The 16,884-nt window shown below is 54.0% G+C and overlaps 2 protein-coding genes across 3 annotated transcripts in view; one reads left to right on the forward strand and one right to left on the reverse strand.

The window, feature by feature from the left end:
* The window catches only part of MAP2K4 (mitogen-activated protein kinase kinase 4), a 65,926-nt gene extending 63,761 nt beyond the window's left edge, over window positions 1-2,165 (forward strand). Inside the window, exons 11-12 of one of the 2 annotated variants that reach the window (XM_083874490.1) lie at window positions 298-343; window positions 1,121-2,165. In XM_083874490.1, coding sequence (XP_083730616.1) covers window positions 298-343; window positions 1,121-1,234 — 160 coding nt within the window. In that variant the 3' untranslated portion in view covers window positions 1,235-2,165. The remainder of the gene's footprint in view (window positions 1-297; window positions 344-1,120) is intronic. The other variant, XM_083874491.1, reaches the window with a different exon arrangement.
* A 7,898-nt stretch (window positions 2,166-10,063) lies between these two features.
* MYOCD (myocardin) overlaps window positions 10,064-16,884 on the reverse strand; it is a 126,228-nt gene continuing 119,407 nt past the window's right edge. Inside the window, exons 11-14 of the mRNA XM_083874924.1 lie at window positions 15,206-16,135; window positions 12,602-12,715; window positions 11,627-11,684; window positions 10,064-11,041 (exon numbers count right to left, since the gene is read on the reverse strand). Coding sequence (XP_083731050.1) covers window positions 10,488-11,041; window positions 11,627-11,684; window positions 12,602-12,715; window positions 15,206-16,135 — 1,656 coding nt within the window. The 3' untranslated portion in view covers window positions 10,064-10,487. The remainder of the gene's footprint in view (window positions 11,042-11,626; window positions 11,685-12,601; window positions 12,716-15,205; window positions 16,136-16,884) is intronic.

Raw genomic sequence — 16,884 nt, forward strand, 5'->3', positions numbered from 1 at the left:
AAAGGAATTAGGAGAAAACCTCTGAGAGGCTGTGCTAGAGTGGGGAGATGTGGTAAGGAGGAAAGTTTGCACGGCAGGGAGTTTGTGTCAGACACAGCCCCAGTCCCTGCACAGCTGGGATGAATGCAAGGGAGGGAGAGAAGTTACTCCTGTGGTCACTCACGGTGCAAGAATGGGTTTTCCAGAAAACCAAAGAAGATGAGACCCACTGCAACAGCATCATGTCCTGTAAAAGTTTGTATTTGATGCCTGTAACATTTTCCCACATTCTTCTAATTATCTTTATGCTTTCTTTAGCCTTACAAAGGACGAGTCCAAAAGGCCAAAGTACAAAGAGCTTCTGGTGAGTTCTCAGTGCTGCATCTTTCAATGTCTCCAACATACAGCTCACATGGGACTAGGCTCAGGCAGAACTGAGATCTGAAGGAACAGAGCCCTGGAGGCAGCAGGGCCTGTATGTGCTGGTGATGCTAAAGGAGAGAGGGCAGCAATACTTTTGGCTTGCATCAGTCACATGTGGCAGCTGTGCACCTTCAAGGAGCTCTGGGCACCTGGAAGGCACTGTGGTTCTACCACCAGTCCTGGGGTTTCACATCACCTGATGTGAAAGGGGTTTGCCTGATGTCCTCGCCCTGAACCTCCCTGATGTTATGTCCCAGCTGCTCTGATATGGGTCTGGCCAGTGCTGCCTGTTGGGGGCAGAGCAGAGGGTCAGGGCTCAGGAGAGCAGAGCTGGGTTTGACCTCTGCAAAGCCACTCCCTGTCACTCCTGTTGCTCTCCCCACTGTGACAATGCTGATGTTGAAACCTCTTCTGAAAGTATTTGAGTAAATGTCAGTGCTACAGAGGAGCTGTTGATCCTGCATCCTGAGCTCCTGCCTGTCAGCTCCTGACACTGGACTCCTGTCCTGCCTCAGTAACCTCCCACTTCCATTAACCTCCCAGTTAGGCATAGATTCCCTGTGTGGGAATTCCAATGGACCAGGCTGTGTCCTGGTGTCCTACAGCCACCACAGAGCTTGATCTTGGACCAGACAAATTCACCTGCTCAGTTTTTATCTGAGGGGCATGTACCAGGAGGGTGACCAGAGTAACTCTGTTGTTTTTTATCTGCTTCCAGAAACATCCCTTCATCCTGATGTATGAGGAACGCACAGTGGATGTTGCATGCTATGTTTGTAAAATCCTGGATCAAATGCCAGCAACTCCCAGCTCTCCAATGTACGTGGATTGATACTGCTGCTACATCAAACTCTAGAAAAAGGGCTGAGAGAAAACAAGCTGTAAAGAATTTTCATCACATATTGCAGTGTTTTTAATGCTCGCCCAGACACCATGTGCAATAATATTGGTGTTATTTCCATCCTGTCTGTATACTGTTGTCACATATAAAGTGCATCCCTGTAATACCTGATCACACAGTGTTAGTGTTGGTCACAGAGAGACCTCATCTTGCTCTTTTGTGGACATATTCATGAAATGTGGAAATAAGTACATTTATTTGTTGACTGTGATTGGATAGCACCTAAAATTCATTTCTAGACTCAAAACATGGAGACTCCTCAGCAGCTACTGGAAAGATTTTTTCTCTCAAACTCTTCCAATTGTTGTTTCAAGTAATAATAAAAAGCAAACAAACAAAAGTTAGGCGTTGTCTGTCTGAACATTAAGAGACTTTGCCTGGAGGGAGAAGAACTTGCTTAACCAACGAGATGTTTTGCCTTCTGGAGCTGGAAAGGCAAAGGAGAATTTTATTCTTCACAAAGTGCAATAGATTTACTGCTATGAAATTCTGTTGCTTTACAGTCGCAGTGTACTTTCTGGGGACAGTGTGTTCAGCTGAACTTGCTGTTAAAGAGAGATCATGTTAAATATAGTGAATATGTCTTTACCAAAAATATGTTGCGTTGAAAGAGGCTAACATTAAACTATTGAGATGGGACATAATGTATTCTTCCTCCTTTTACCAAGCCAGCCACTCTTCACTCTTAACTAGGTGTCCTGTAAATTGTTACCTGGTAAGATAAGACCTTTGACCTGAAGAATTATTAAACTACTTGATTGAATTTAACCTGCTTGTTGACCTGGTTTATAGTGCACAGTGCTCACCACCCACTGGCTTTGCTTTGCCTTCACCCAGTGCCATCCACAGAGGTTGCAGCTGCTTGAATGGGCCACCAGCTGATGGCTGCGAGTCCTGGCCAGTGTTCCTCATGTTGCTGCTGTCCCCAGCCCTGCTGCTTGTGCCTGTGGCCAGCCCAGCCCTCCCAGCCCCATGTCCCTGAGCTCCTGAGTCCCAGTCCAAACTTGAGCTCTTCCTTCTTGCCACTGCAGGCAGGATGGAGGGGTGGCCCTGCTGCCATGGGCTCTGTGCCCACCACACCCCGCTGAGCTTGCTGGAGACAATTCACCTCCACCTGCAGACTGAGCCTCCTCTGTGACCTCCACAGCTGCTTGTGCTGCACCCAGAGCAAACCTCTCTGAGATTGTTAGGTGCAGGAGATGAATGAACATCTAACACCTCTCAGCTGCCCAGCAAGGCCAGGCAAGCTGTTGTCTTCTGGTCCATTCCTAAGTGTAACAGTACGTCAGACTTTTCTATTTGTTTAACTGATGCATTTTTTAAAGAATAATTTTCCCAAAAACTTTTTTCTCCTCAAATATTGCAGTTTTCACGTGTTTAGTAGCACACCAGGGATATAATGGAGGCTGCAGGGTCTCTACTTTCCGTTTTGAGCTGATTTAGGTGCTTGGTAGGACTTCATCAGTGTTAGAGCAACCTCCCATCAAAGCCCGGACCAAGTGGGAATGAAAACACCGTGGTGCTGGCAGGATCCCCAAGGAAGGGCTCCCCACCTGTGCACACCAGCCCCAGGCAGAGCACTGAAGACAACCAGCACCTCCCAGCTGGGAAGGAGGGCCGAGGCTGTGCACTGGCACACAGCTGGGGACTGCCAGCCACGGGGAGGTGACACAGCCTGGTGCTCCTGCTGGCACCGAGCCCTCGGGACCCCTTGGTCCTGCCCTTCCTGGATTGTGTTCCTCTTGGGCTGCTCCTCAGGCAAGGCAGTCCCCAAAGTCTTCCCAAAACAGAGAAGGCAGAGGTTTCTGCAGTAACTGCTCCTTCCAGACAGCTCTGGAGCATCCTGCATAAAGGTCAGTCAGACCCAGGCATGGCTGAAGCAGTCATTGTATCCCCACCCCCTGAGCCTTTCTCAGGCAAATCCCCGTGGAGCTGATTCCTCTCTCCAGCCTTCAGCCCCTGGAATGAGACTGCAGGTGTTCCAGGACTCGAGGGGTGCTGCCTGTGGGGGGCTGAAGAGACCCAGACCCAGGAAGGGCAGCCACAGGTGGGGCTTTGCCCCTCCCTTGGGGTGTGAAAGTCTGACTCACTTCTCCCGGTGACAGGGAACCCAAAAGCCTTTCAGAGGGCCAGCACTGAGATGGAACTTCCCAAAACAGATGGGACTGCCTTGCTCTACCCTGTTGAAATGGCTGGGTCTGTGCTTTGGTGCCGCCCCATCTCCAGCCCAGGACCAGTTTGCTGGGAATGGAAATGCAAAGCTTTGAGCTGCCAGTGACAGGAGTGAGGTGCTGCTGCCTGGGTGGCTGTACAGGACAGATTTATCCTATCCAACATAGATTATTATAAATTATTAAGAGTGCACCATTTATTGCAATGTATCTATAAAAAAAAAAAAAAAAAAAGGAAAAAAAGATGTATAGTGTTCAGAAACTGTGAAAATAGTGTAAGAACTGTACATTGTGAATTCTGGGTTTTTTGGGGTTTTTTTTGTACCATAGAAAAAAATGTATAAAAATATCAAAAAGCTGATGTGCAGGGATGTTGCCTTATTGTCTGTAAAATGAAGCTCAGGAACATAACTGCTTCAAAGAGCTTCTGAATATTTTATCCAGTATCCTGGTTTGACTTCCTCCTCTATTTAAGCTATTATACATGGATCAGAGTGTTTATGTAATAGTTCTATTCTTTTGCCTGCAGGTCAGTTGTAATAAAACTAAGATGCGACTGTGACCTTGTTATTTTCCTTTTGTAAGGTCAGACATGAACGAGAAGGTTCACTGAGAGCTGTGGAATACCTGCCTTCCAAGCCTGGCCTCCAGGTGGAGGAAACCTTCAAAGGAGGAAGGAAAGAACCTTCAAATCTGCTTGTGCCAGATGAAAGAGGTGTAGGGAGTTCTGGATGTATTTTCTGTCTCTGAAAGACTGCTGGGCCCTCGGTGTGTTGGGGCACCTCTCAGGCGAGCACTGTTTGCAGCACAGGGAGGTTCTGGTGGCTCAGGACACCTTGTCCCTGTGAGGAGGGCAGGTGGCCGTGCCCTCCCTCCAGGGAAAGGGCAGCTGGTGCTCCCAGCTCTGATGGCTGCTTTAGTTTTGCAAGAGCAGTTAAGGTCTGCAAAACCCAGATGGTCTCAGAGTCATGTCTAAGTCTTGCTGCCTGGTGCTGGGATGTCTCTTCTGCGTGGAAGCTGTGGAGGGCTTGGAATCTGTCCAGTCAGGTGGGAACTGGGCCCCAGCAGCCCCACTGGGAAAGAAGAGTGGCTGGGGGAGAGGGCTCAGTCATGAGTGTCTGTCCTGCTACAGTGGGCTGGATGGGACAGTCCAGGAGTGCCCAGCCCAGAGAGGAGAGAGCCAGAGCATCCTGCAGGGATTGCTGGTCACGGTAAACCTCAGGATCAGGAATAGTTGGGAATGGGTGGATCAGCTGATGGCACCAGCTCCTGCAGGGTCTCAGCACTTGGAAGGTGGCAGTTGTGTTGAAGGAAAGGCAGGGAAGACAAACAGAGCTGAAGAAGGTCTTGCTGTGTACATGCACAGTGTGAAAGGTTCATGTAGCTCAAGTCTTGTCAGTTTGCCTAAATTCTGTGTTCCCACCACACCAAGCCTTTTTATGGACCTTTTGTTGCCAGCACAATACTTCGGAGATTTTTGGGTCACCTACTATCCTCACTCTTCTGTCAGAATCCAAGATCCATCTTTTGGTGAAGGAAGAAGACAAAATCTGAGCACACACCAGGGATGGTCCTTCCTTCCCTGGGAGGGAATACGTTTATGGGCATTTCAGTCCCTCTCAACTTCTGCTTGTTGAACTCATGCTCTATTCTCCCTCTGGACTCTTTCTTGCCTGCAGGCACTTCACTGCCCTCACCGAGGATCCTGTTGTCACTGTGTCACTGCTGAGGCAGCACAGAAAAAATCCGACCTCATCCCAGATGCTGCTGCTGTCTCCAACAGGTTCCATTCCTGCACAGGGCCACTGCTACTGCTCCTGACAGCCCTTGAACAATTCCAACACTCCTTGCTTGAGCATTGTGTGATGGCTTTCTCCAGCCCTGGGGATGGGAATTTTGCTGTGGGCATCAGGACCAGCTCTGCACAGCTCAGCTCTGGCTCACCCTCTGTGCCAGCACACAGGCTCTGAGGCTGCCTGGGTTTCCATGCTCGGTGCAAAGACTCTGGACCAGCCTCCCAGCAGACTTTGAGCCACTGGCCACTGTCTGTGCTTAGTGGCCCAGAATGGCACCTCACACCAGTCCCTCACACCCTTGTGCCCACTGGCATGGCCAAAGTGCTTCTTAGATCTTCAACAAGCATCCTACAGCATCCAGAAGATTCCACTGTGCTCTGTTGTGGGCATGATGTGTCTGGGGAGGTCCAAGACCAGCTTTAAGGTTTGGATGAGTTCAAATCCGTCCCTGCCTGGACCCAAGGAGGCATAATGTGGATGTGCATCATTACCTGTTCTGTCAGGAGTGGCATGGGCAGTATTTCTATTAATATTCTGGCATGGCTTCCCCTGGCCTTCATCCCAGCCCTTTGGGGGCCAAGTGAGTATAAATGAAAGGCTCAGGTCTGTGTTGCTGGGGGTTCCCCTGTGCTGGCACTGCTGAGGCACCTCCAGTGCTGGGGACAGCTCTGGGACACTCAGGACAGGAAGGACACTGAGGGCCTGGGGTGTGTCCAGGGAAGGGAATGGAGCTGGGGAAGGGTCTGGAGCCCCAGGAGAGGCTGAGTGAGCTGGGAAAGGGGCTCAGCCTGGAGAAAAGGAGGCTCAGGGGGAACTTCTGGCTCTGCACAACTCCCTGACAGGAGGGGACAGCCAGGGGGTCAGGTTCTGCTCCCAGGGAACAGGGACAGGGGGAGAAGGAACGGCCTCAGGCTGGGCCAGGGGAGGCTCAGGTTGGACCTCAGCAGGAATTTCCCCATGAAAAGGGTGGTCAGGCCTTGGCAGGGCCTGTCCAGGGAGGTTTGGAGTGCCCATCCCTGGAGGTGTCCAATGAATTCCTGGAGGTGGCACTCAGTGTTCTGGGCTGGGGACAAGGTGAGGATTAGGTTGGACTTGATGGTCTTGGAGGGCTTTTCCAATCTCAGTGATTCCATGATTCTGTTAACACACAGGTGCTTCTTTTTAAAACAACTCCATTTTCCCTTCGACTCCTGATACAAACCACACATGGCCATTGCACTGAGCGGGGCAAGGGGCCCAGAGAAAAATGGAGTGACTGCTCAGAGGAACAAGGAAAGGAAACAGCTACTGTGTTTTTCCTTTATGTTTACAGCTGTGCAAGTGCTTGGAGAACGAGATGGAGCACAAACTCCCTCTCCTGGAGACACACGGCACTTTCTGTTGGAAACAGAAGAGCAGGGCAGCCTGTGAGCTGCTCTGGGGGGAGCCAGAATTTATGCTTTGTCTTGGCATAAATCCCACATTCTCATCAGGAGAACGTGGTATGCCCAAAGAGCAAACCCCTGCTCAGCTGAGCAGAAGAGCCGGGTGCAGGGGTGTCACCCTGCAGGTGTAGCTGTGCCAGCAGCCCCGAAAGCACACACAGGCTGGAAGGGTTTGGTGTAGGAAGGCAGATACTCACTCTGAGATTCACTGGCTTGCAGGACTGTGTGTGGTAAAGCCCGTGGTACCTGTGGGGGTTTGCATGGTCTGTCTTGACCTCAGAGCTGGTGGGGAGATGCTGTGAATGCCTCAGTGACTGTGGTGAGGGAGGCACTGGACAGTGAACTGAGACAGGTAGCTCACATTTAAAAAAAATTGCTAAAGGCATGAAAAATGTTAATTTGACTCTACAAACATTTTTTGTTTGTCTGTTTTGTACTACCTCTGTTTTTTTCAGGCAGGAAGTTCTGGGGGAGAGTGGGACACCACTGGGATGCTTCAGCTTGGTGTTGAGAGAAAGGAAAATCCCAGAACCCTAAATTCCTTGGAACAGACTGTGGGGGAAAAATCACCTACACGTGGAAGACTGAGTGAGGACTGACTGAAGGCAATGGGAGGGGAGGAGAGGGGCCCATCCCACTGGCACACCCTCTGCTTTCCCAGGAGACTGCTTCAATTTGGCTGGAGGACCACGGGCCCAGGCAGAGCCGGGCTGAGCGCTCCTCCATGCAGCAGAAAATCTGCTGCTGGTGTCCTTTGGGGCCTGGAAGGAGACTCAGGGACACTCTGGTCCCTTTCTCTGCCCGGGGCAGGACCCTGGTCTAGACTCAGCCCCCCCAGGTGCTCTGCTCCAAACCTTGGCATCTGACAGGCATGTTCCTGCCCTTCTGAGCTGAGGATCCCTTTACCACTCACTCTGCTCCTTGCCTTCCTCAGCAGGTAAAGGAGACTCAGCCTCCCCAGCTGCTCTGCTCAGGCTCTCCTCAGCAGGCAGATGGGGCAGGGGAGTGCTCCAGTCCACTGATATTCCTAAAATAATCCTAGGCTGAGGATTGTCTCCTCATTTTCTGAGTAACCATGACCCGGCTCAGCCCAAGATGTTTATCACAGCATTCCTGGCTGCAGGGTGTGGGTAAGACACTAAAAGATGTTCACAGGAACTGGTTATTTTGCTCATCTACATCTTTTCAGATTCACTTGAGCCATGTCTCAGGACCATTTCACCTTTAGCCCACCTGGGCAGTCCCTCCTTGCACACACGTGGGCAAATATCCGAGAACCTTTTCTAATCAAATGAAATATATGACAAATCTGGAAACAGACACTAAGGGCTGCTGTGGAGAAGGATCCAAGGTCCCCCAGGGTGAAGTCCCAGTCTGCTGTGCTTGTGGGCAGTGGGAGGTTTGGCTGTGTCACAGCTCTGCCTGTACCCAGCACCCAGTGGCCACCAGCCCAGTGCTGATAAAAATACCAAAAGGGCTTGGGCAGGGGGTCAGCTCTGCCTTGCAGGGGGGACCCAAGGAGTGGGGTCTGCAGGAAAACAAAGCAAAGGCAGAGCCAACAGAAGAAAAAGACAGGAGACTCTGGTGGATGTGTTCAGAAATCTTCCAGGAGAAACTGCTGCCATGGATGAAATTCATCTGGCCTTGAAGGACTGTAGCTATCCCGGGGCATGGAGCTGGTACCAGGTGGTGGCAGCTGGGATAGCTGTGGTTGCCCCAGTGTGAAGTCAAACAGCAAACCATGAGCAGACAGAGTGGCAAGACAAGGGTTTTAATAATGAAGGTGTTGCTGGTAACATAGGTAAGGAAATGTGCTTGCTTACAGGTTTGAAGCTGACAGCATCCCTTTAAATAAGGAAATACATTTGCTGAGAGGAGAAAGTTACCTGGAAAGCTCTGTACAAGGTCACAGTGGAGCAGCTAACACTATTCTGGTTCAAGTGCTCTGAATATTCTCCACGGACTGGCTTAAAAAAAAAATCTCACTTAGAAAAAGAAATTTTTTTAAAAAAATGCAACCTGTGATTGTCTATCCTAGCAGTGCCCTGTGACATTTGTACAATAGAAAAGTGGTGCTTTAAATAGTGACTTGAAAGCTACTGCCACGTGCTTTATACAGCATGCAACAAGGGCAGGGACTGGGGACACCGCCCGGGCTGCAGAGCCGCCTCCCACAGCTCCAGCATCCCTGGGGAAGAGCCACAGGAGCCACGGCCAGGCTGGACCTTCTCCCAGCAGCTTCATCTCCGTGTGCTGTCCTTCCAGTAACACAAATATTAAATACACTCAGTCTGTAAATAGTTTAACAATCTTTGTCAGCAACAATATTTACTTTGGCAAAACCCGACGTGTCCATCGCACAGTCTGCAGCAAGTTCTTTGGTGGAAGCCAAGAAGTGAAGCAAAGGCTCCTTCTTGCTAGAGCCTGAGGAAGAATATTGCACAGAGACTCATAGGAGAAATGCTGGTGATTCCAAACGGGAGCATCACTGCGGGAGAGCTTCCTTCTCTGCCGGCTTTGGGAGAACGGGCTCCTCCAGGCTCGGTGATTCACAGCTGTTCTCCGGCAGCCCTGCTCTGGGCTGAGGGGGCAGTGAAGCTGGATAAACTCGGGGAGGAAGGGAAGACTGCTGGGGATGGAGGAGGGAGGGGCAGAAGGATGGAGGGGAGGGTGGCAGAGGAGCAGGCACTCACACAAAGCCTCAGCCCCACGAGGGGTCACTGAGTGTACCCGCCCGGCTCCCCCTGCTCCCGGGTCATGCAAGGGGTGGAGATCACCCTGGCCTGGCTGTGCACAGAACAGCCCCTCCAAAGCCTGGCTGGTCCTTTCATACCACTTGCTCCTACCTTGGCCAAAACACATCACACATCTCTTTGTGCACACACCGGGGACACGGCTGCTCCACTGGGATGCCACATCCCTGCCATTCCTGGGCCTGCATCCTGAACATCTGCCTCCAATGTCCAGAGCTCTCTGCTCCAAGGTCACAGGCTGCAGCCTGATTCAGTTCAGAATGCAGCTAGGACAGCTCCTGGGCTTTCAGCCCCTCAGGACATGCCAAGGTGCCACCGTGAACACGGTGATCTCCATCTCTCATCCACCTGGAGCAGAGCTCTGCAGGGATGGGGCAATGCAGCTTTGGGCAGGAGGGAAGCAAGAGCCTGGCTGTGCCGGGAAGAGTGCTTGGCACCTGGCTGGGCACAGCCCCCTGCTCTTCACCTTGGCATGGGCATGGCCAAGATGAGCCCAACAGGTCTGCCTGAAGGACTGGATGAGGAGAGGAGAGGAGAGGAGAGGAGAGGAGAGGAGAGGAGAGGAGAGGAGAGGAGAGGAGAGGAGAGGAGAGGAGAGGAGAGGAGAGGAGAGGAGAGGAGAGGAGAGGAGAGGAGAGGGCAACAGTGGGCTTCCCTGTCCATGATTTCCTGTTGCCACCCAGGTGAGGTCACCTCACCACACAGTCTTGTCATGAGCTGCTCCAGTTCTCACGAGAGTGACTGCTAAAACTGGGAGGGGGAAAAGATTAAAGAAAGAAAACTGAAGTTCTTGTCAATCAAAGGAAGTGTTGTTTCAGGCACTGGTGTCCCTCTGTGGGGTTGAGTCAATGGAGGAAAACCAAAGTACCAGAGCTGTGCTGTCAATTTTCAGTGACTGGAAATTCAAACAAGTTTATATGCTGGGAAAATTACTCCAGTTTCCCCTGGATGAGGCACGTTAGCCCTGCATGTTCTCTGGCACGACAGGAACACTCTGCTGCCTGCTGCAGGCTCACAGCATCCTGCCCCAGCACGTCCCTTCACCACTGCTGCAGGTGCAGGTCCATGCTGGTGTTCAGGTTGAGGTCGGCAACATCCAGGAAATCGATGTTGAAGATGCTGGGGCCCGCAGGGGTGAGCGAGCTGAAGCCGGTGGCCGAGCTGGGGGGGGTGAGGTCCAGCCACTCCATTGTTTCCCACGGAGACTCAGTGAAACTCATTTGTAAACCGGAGCCTTCGGCAGGGGAAGGGGAGAGCTGCGTTTCCATGGGCGACAGGGGAGTCTGTAAAATCTCCTGGGAGTTGAGCAGTTCATCCGCGGCTTTTCCGGAGAACCCCTCCATCATCCCATCGTAGTGGGGCTCCTCTCCGCCCATCTTCAGCAGGGCCATCTCGCCGGCCCTGCCCAGGGGGCTGTGGGCATTGAGAAGCACCTCCAGGTGGGCGTCGCTGCTGCCCGGGCAGTGCTCGAAGGACACGGGCTCGAACGTGGCGGAGCCCTTGGGGACAGAGGCACCGGAGCTCCCTGTGGACACCATTATCTGAGGTACTTTCTGGAGGCAGGAGCGATCCTCCTTGGCGTTGGCTGGAATTTCTGTCAACAAACGAGAGGGATTTGAGGTGCTCTGGCAGTGCCCACCACTGCTGGGCACCAGCACAGCCCCTCCAGCTGATCCTTTGGGCACCCCTATGGAGACTTGCTCCCCACTCCATCCCATTGGCACTGCTTGCCCACCCTCCCTGCGGGAAGCCTCGCACATTCCTGCTTTGGGACTTTGATCCCCCGGGTTTGGACACAGCCCCTTGCACAGGGGAAGGCACCACAAGTGCTGTGTATGGGACATGGCACTGGCAGCCCTGGGAATGGGGGCACACTGGGGGCTTTGGGGAGGGGGCTGGCAGTGCTGTACACAGGGCTCCTGCCCTGCTGTCCCTTCTCTCTGCACAGATGACAGCTGAGCCCAGAACACCCCATGGGGTTGGCACAGACAGGAGCAGGCTCTGGGAGGGACCAAATGCTTTAGGGTTCAATCTTAGTGGCTGCTGGCACTGGGAGGGCAGGGGAAAGCTGTACTCGACTCAAGCAGCTCTGCTGGGGAGCACAGAATGCCTTGAACCCCACAGACCAGTGCTGGCCTGGAGGGGAAGCCCTGGCGGAGAAGAGGGAAGAAGAGCATACCTCCACTCTCAATCAGCACGTCCAGGAGCTCATCCATCTGCTGACTTCGTGTCATCTGCTGCAGCAAACGACAAAGAGGAGAGTAGAGGGCATTAGGAGGACAGTCCCCCCAGCCACAAGCCAGGTTAGATGGTTCTAGACCCCAAAAAAGATGGCTCTAGACCCCACAAATGGCTTCCTCCCACACAGAAGAGAGGCCATACCAACACGGGGCTGGCAGCAGCATTCAGGGCACTGCAGGGACGTGGCATAATCACGGTGGATCCAGGGAGCAAAGCACCCTTCCCTGCTGCCACCCCTCTGCTCAGTGGCCACCACAGCCTGCCCTGCCCCTGAGCCCTCAGGACACACCAACATTTTGGCCCCAGCACCTCACACTGCGATGTACCTGCCTGCCCTCCCTGCTCCCTGCACTGCCCAGGCTCCCTCCTCTCCCTGACTGGAACCTAGAAGATCTCCTGCACACTGGCATAAACCCATTTTCACCCTGCCAACAGCATCACTCCACTTTCCTAAGGGCAGCACCAGTCCCAGCAGTGAGGCTGCTCCCAGACTCTGATGGGAAGGAAGGTGTTCCTGGGCCATGGCCAGTCCTCCCTGCAGGAACAGCACTCCAGGGTACAGCTCAGGGGGGCAGATGGCACTGAGCAGGATGAGGTGTCTGTTCTGGTGACCTGGGAATCCTCAAAGGTCTGTCTCTGACACAGCACCGAGAACCCAAAGAGAGTACACTGTCACCCTAAGGGATTTGGGGATGTCAGGACCCCTGGGTGCACAGGGGACATGATCCTGCCCAACTCCTTTGGGGCAGCTTAGTCAATAACCCTTCAAAAGAGCCCATTCCACATGGAAACAGGCCTGTCCTACCCAGAGACCCCAGAACAGGTTGGAACTCCTGCAGCTGAGTCCCACTGACTGCAAAAAAGACATCATGGGCAGCCCTAGCCCTGTAGAAAACAAAAACCATGCAGTTACCTGCTTCACTGCATCCTCATAGGGTGGAGGCTGCTTTACCTCTGACAGGGCTGGGCTTGACTTACAAAAACTTGGGGATGGAATAGAAAACTTTTGGCCTGACTGCGCAGCCATCTGCATGGGGAGATACAGGGAAATGGAGTCAATGCACAGTGGGAGGCCTGGCTCTCTCATCCCTGCTGAGGTTCCTGTGCTGCCAGGGAAAATTACAATTTTGTGGGTCAAATGAGCTCAGGGAAAATGACAATTTTGTGGGACAAAATGCCCGGCTTTGAGCAGGATAGAGGGAGGTAAAGCAGCTCCCTGCCCTAGCTCTGAGAGCCAGAGCCAGGCTGGCCTCTCGTCACTGCCAGAGCACAGAGTGTCACAGGACAGCCTGGTGCTCTGTCAGCTGTGGACATGCAGGACAAAGGGAAGACAGGAATGCTGCTGGTGGTCAGCTGTACTTGGACAGTGATGAGGCACATCCCCAGCCCCTCCCCATCACCATCTGACTGGGGGCATCTCACACAGCTCAGGCCAGGGAAGGTCACTCAAAAGAAACCTCTGCCTGTGCCAAACACCTGCATATCTTTGCCAACTTTTTGCCAGGCTCTCCTTCCAGGATGATGGCAATTGAAGCACAATGTCTGTCAGATGCTGTCCCCATCACCTCTAGGCATTTGTGTGCCCTTCCCCACTACCTGGCCACGGCCTTGTACCACAAAACCAGCACTAGGGGATAGTCCCTCCAGGTGGGTTGGATCCAGGAGAGGATCCAGGGCAGCAATGACATCACTCTGCCTGGCCATGCACATCCTGGCCACCTTTCTGTGGAGGGTAGCTGGAAGGAACACTACCCCTGGCTCATGGGAAACAGCACTGCAGTGCTGGGCACAAAGGAAGAGTTCTTGCTGAAAAAGGACCTTAACCTCTGAGAGTCCCTTGCAGGCAGCAAAGTAATGTCCAGGATGGGAGGTGTTGGGAGTTGGGATGAACTGCAGGACACAATGGGACCATCCCTTCTGTGCACCCCCTGCCTGTGAGCAGTGAGGGAGCAGCTGGAGATACCCCTGTGGTGTGGCTGCTCCCCCTGAGCCTCACTGACCACTGCCCAGCTGCCCAGAGCAGCCCTGCTGCCTCTCTTGGATGTCACCTCCCAGCACTGTGTCCCACTGCCCCCACAGCTCTGCTGCAGTGCCCAGTTCACCTCCACAGCCCCAGTGCCAGTGCACCCCCTGCTCTGGTCCCCACTGCCCACCTCACTGAAACCAGTGCTCCCTCCTCAACCCTGCCTCACTCCAACCCCACTGCCCTCCATCCCCATTCCACTGGCAGCTCTGTCTCTGCCCCTCCTCACCCTAAAGTGCCCTTCCCCACCTCACTGGCTGTGCTGTTTGCCAACTGCGCACAGCACCTATGTCCTCTGGACACAGCCCTGAGCCCTACTTTGTGCCACGGTGCAGGGCTGCACCCCAAAGCCTGCTTGGAGTGGGTTGGGAGAGGCCCTGCTCTGGCATGGCTGTCCTGCACACCCAGCCTGCCCCTGCTCTACCCCTGAGTGTGCACACCTTGCATCCCTGTGCATGGCAGAGGGCACTGAAAGGTGCTGCTGCTCCTGGGGAGCTCTGGGAGGGCACTGGATGAACTGGGCTTGTGATCAGCAGCACCTTGTGCTCTTTTGTCCCCATCCCCAAGTGCTCATACCTGTCCAGGCGACTCAGTGAGAAGTGGTGGCTGCTGAGGGCAACTCTCTGCTGGGGAGGCACAAGCTCTCTCTGACTGCAGACCTCAACTGCCAGCCCTGCTCCAGCTTCCTGAGAAAAGGCTTCCCCAAGGCAACTGCTCTCCTCCAACTCAGTGGTGAAAATCCCTCACACACTGCTGGGAGCCACAATGGCTTGGCAAGATGCTGGGAAGCCCTGCAGCAGGGTCTCCCAGGGGTGTAGGAACAGTGCCAGGGCTCTCCCAGGAGCTGAGGGATCCATGCTGGTGCCTCCCTGCTGTGTACACAGCTGTGCCAGGGCTCCATGGGGCATGGGCAGATGTGCCAGGACTCCCCCAAGGGCAGAGCAAGCTGTGCCAGGACTCCCCCTGAGGGGAGAGACAGCTGGGTTTGGGCTCTTTTAGGGTAGAAGCAGCTGTGCCAGTGCTCCCCCAGGGAAGAGGGAGCTTGCCAGGACTCCTCCAGGGGCAGAGAGAGCTGTGCCAGGGCTCCCCAGGGCAGAGGGAACTGTGCCAAGGCTCCATAGGGCAGAGGATCCTCTGCCAGGACTCTTCCAGGACATGGGCAGCTTTGCCAGTGCTGACCTAGGGGCAGAGAGAGCTGTGCTGGGCTCCCCTGGGGAAGAGAGGAGCTGTTCCAGGGCTTCCTCAGGGCAGCAGGAGCTGTGCCAGGGCTCCATGGGGCATGAGAGCTGTGCTGTGACCCCTCCAGGACAACTGGCTGCGCTGGGAAGGCTCCCGAGAAGAAACCCTGCAAAGGACCCTCCAGTGCTGTCAGCTCCCAACCCACCGTCCATCTGGGATACTCTCTGCCCTACCAAACGCTGCCAGCAGCCCCGAGCCAAGAGGAAAGGCCTCCCCCCGTGTGGTGTGAGCCACGGGGTCGGGGCTGGCACTCACCGGCGCCGTGCGGAGGCAGCTGCTGCCCGGCGGGGACCCGCTGCGGCCCTCAGGGGACACCGGCAGCAGGTAGTGGCTGTTGGGGGACGGTGGCAGGCTGATGTGCTGGGGGCTCTTTGCAGCCCCCAGGGGAGAGTGCTGGGGGGAGCACTGCGGGCTCAGGAATGTCGAGGAGGTGATGGTGCTCTGCCCTGAGGGCTCCAAGCAGTGGCTATTTACAATGTGGGGCACCTGCGGCACCCCACAGTTACTCAGCTTATCCGAGCTGCCGGCCTGGCCTTTCAGGGCCATTTGTTTAGATGCAAATGGACAGCTGGACACGGCGTTTTCTTGTTTGATGGGCACACCAAAGAAATGCTGAGCAGGCTGCTGCTTCTCCTCAAGGCCATTGCTTCTCTTTCGCTTCTGGAGCTGCATCCGCAGCTCTTCCACCTGCCTCTGCTCCTGCTGCAGCTTCCATGTCAGTTCATTGATGACCTTCTGCTTCTCCACCAGCATCTTGTCTTTCTCTGTGTCTATTCCTTCCAGTTCCAGCTGGATGCTCCCTCCATTCATGCTGCTCATGAGGCTTTCCTCAGCGCTGCCATGAACAGGTGATGGCTGGAGACCAAACTGTGGAGAAGACATGGGCCCGTCGTTGAAGGTGTCGCTCACAGAGAGGTCAGAGGAGGCGGGTGAGATGGGTGGGGTGGAGCTGGTGCTGCCAAAGTGATAGAAGCCGTTTGATAACATGCTGGTGGAGGACTGGGACTGGTAACTGGACAGGGTGCTTGTTGGAGTGACAGGGAAGGTGACGGTGGTGATCTCACTGAAGTTTGGCACCGTGCTGCTGCTGCACTCCTGGAAGGGCCGCAGCCGCTCCATCAGCGCCGTTTTGGTGCCCGACACGGGCAGGCCTCGTATTCGGAGCTGCTGCCTCAGCTCTGATACCTGCAAGGAAAGTCACTCATGATCAGGCTTGGTGGCAGATGAGCCCTTTAGAAACCTAGTGCTTCTAACGAGGAGTCTCAGATCACAGGCTCACAGCTCCCAGCTTTAAAGCTCTGACCTCCCAGGTGCTTCCTGCCTCACCTGTAGTCACCAGAGTCAGTGTGCACAGGCCTGACCACTGCACATCCTGCAGAACCTCAACCTTTCCTAACAGGAAAGCCCTCCTCCAAGAACTGTGACTCCTGTCCATGAACCAGCAGTGGTCCTTGAGTCAGGAAAGCAACTGAGGATTCCCTTCCTAGCAGCAGGTTTGTCCATGACCAGAGGACTTTAGTACAGACCAGGAGCCAGCTGATGGCTCAGAGACTGTGACACCTTGGAGCCACACACTCTATGCTCAGGCACATGATTCAGTCACCTGAACTAGGGCAAACTCATGCTGTTTCTACCTCTGCTCCTAGAAGGATTTCACCTTCCCCATGACTGAGGGTCCATTAGCAAAGTAAAAAAGAACAGCTGGTAAGAGGGATTCTCCCCTATTGCCTTTTCTTGCTTCCATGAGAGGTGCTCAAAACAGTGCATGTAGCAGGCGGTACCTGTTCATGCAGAGAGCTGAGCTGGCCTGGCTGAGGAGCTGATTCACTAAGGAGAGGCCATGCTGCCCTACTGGCCTCTGGCTGCTCTGTCAGAGCATGCACGATGTCCACCATAAAACCACATGGGGATGGACCCAGGAGCAGCAGGAGCAG

The sequence above is a fragment of the Zosterops lateralis genome (genome assembly GCF_965231275.1).
Source record: "Zosterops lateralis genome assembly, chromosome: 18".
NCBI lineage: Eukaryota > Metazoa > Chordata > Aves > Passeriformes > Zosteropidae > Zosterops > Zosterops lateralis.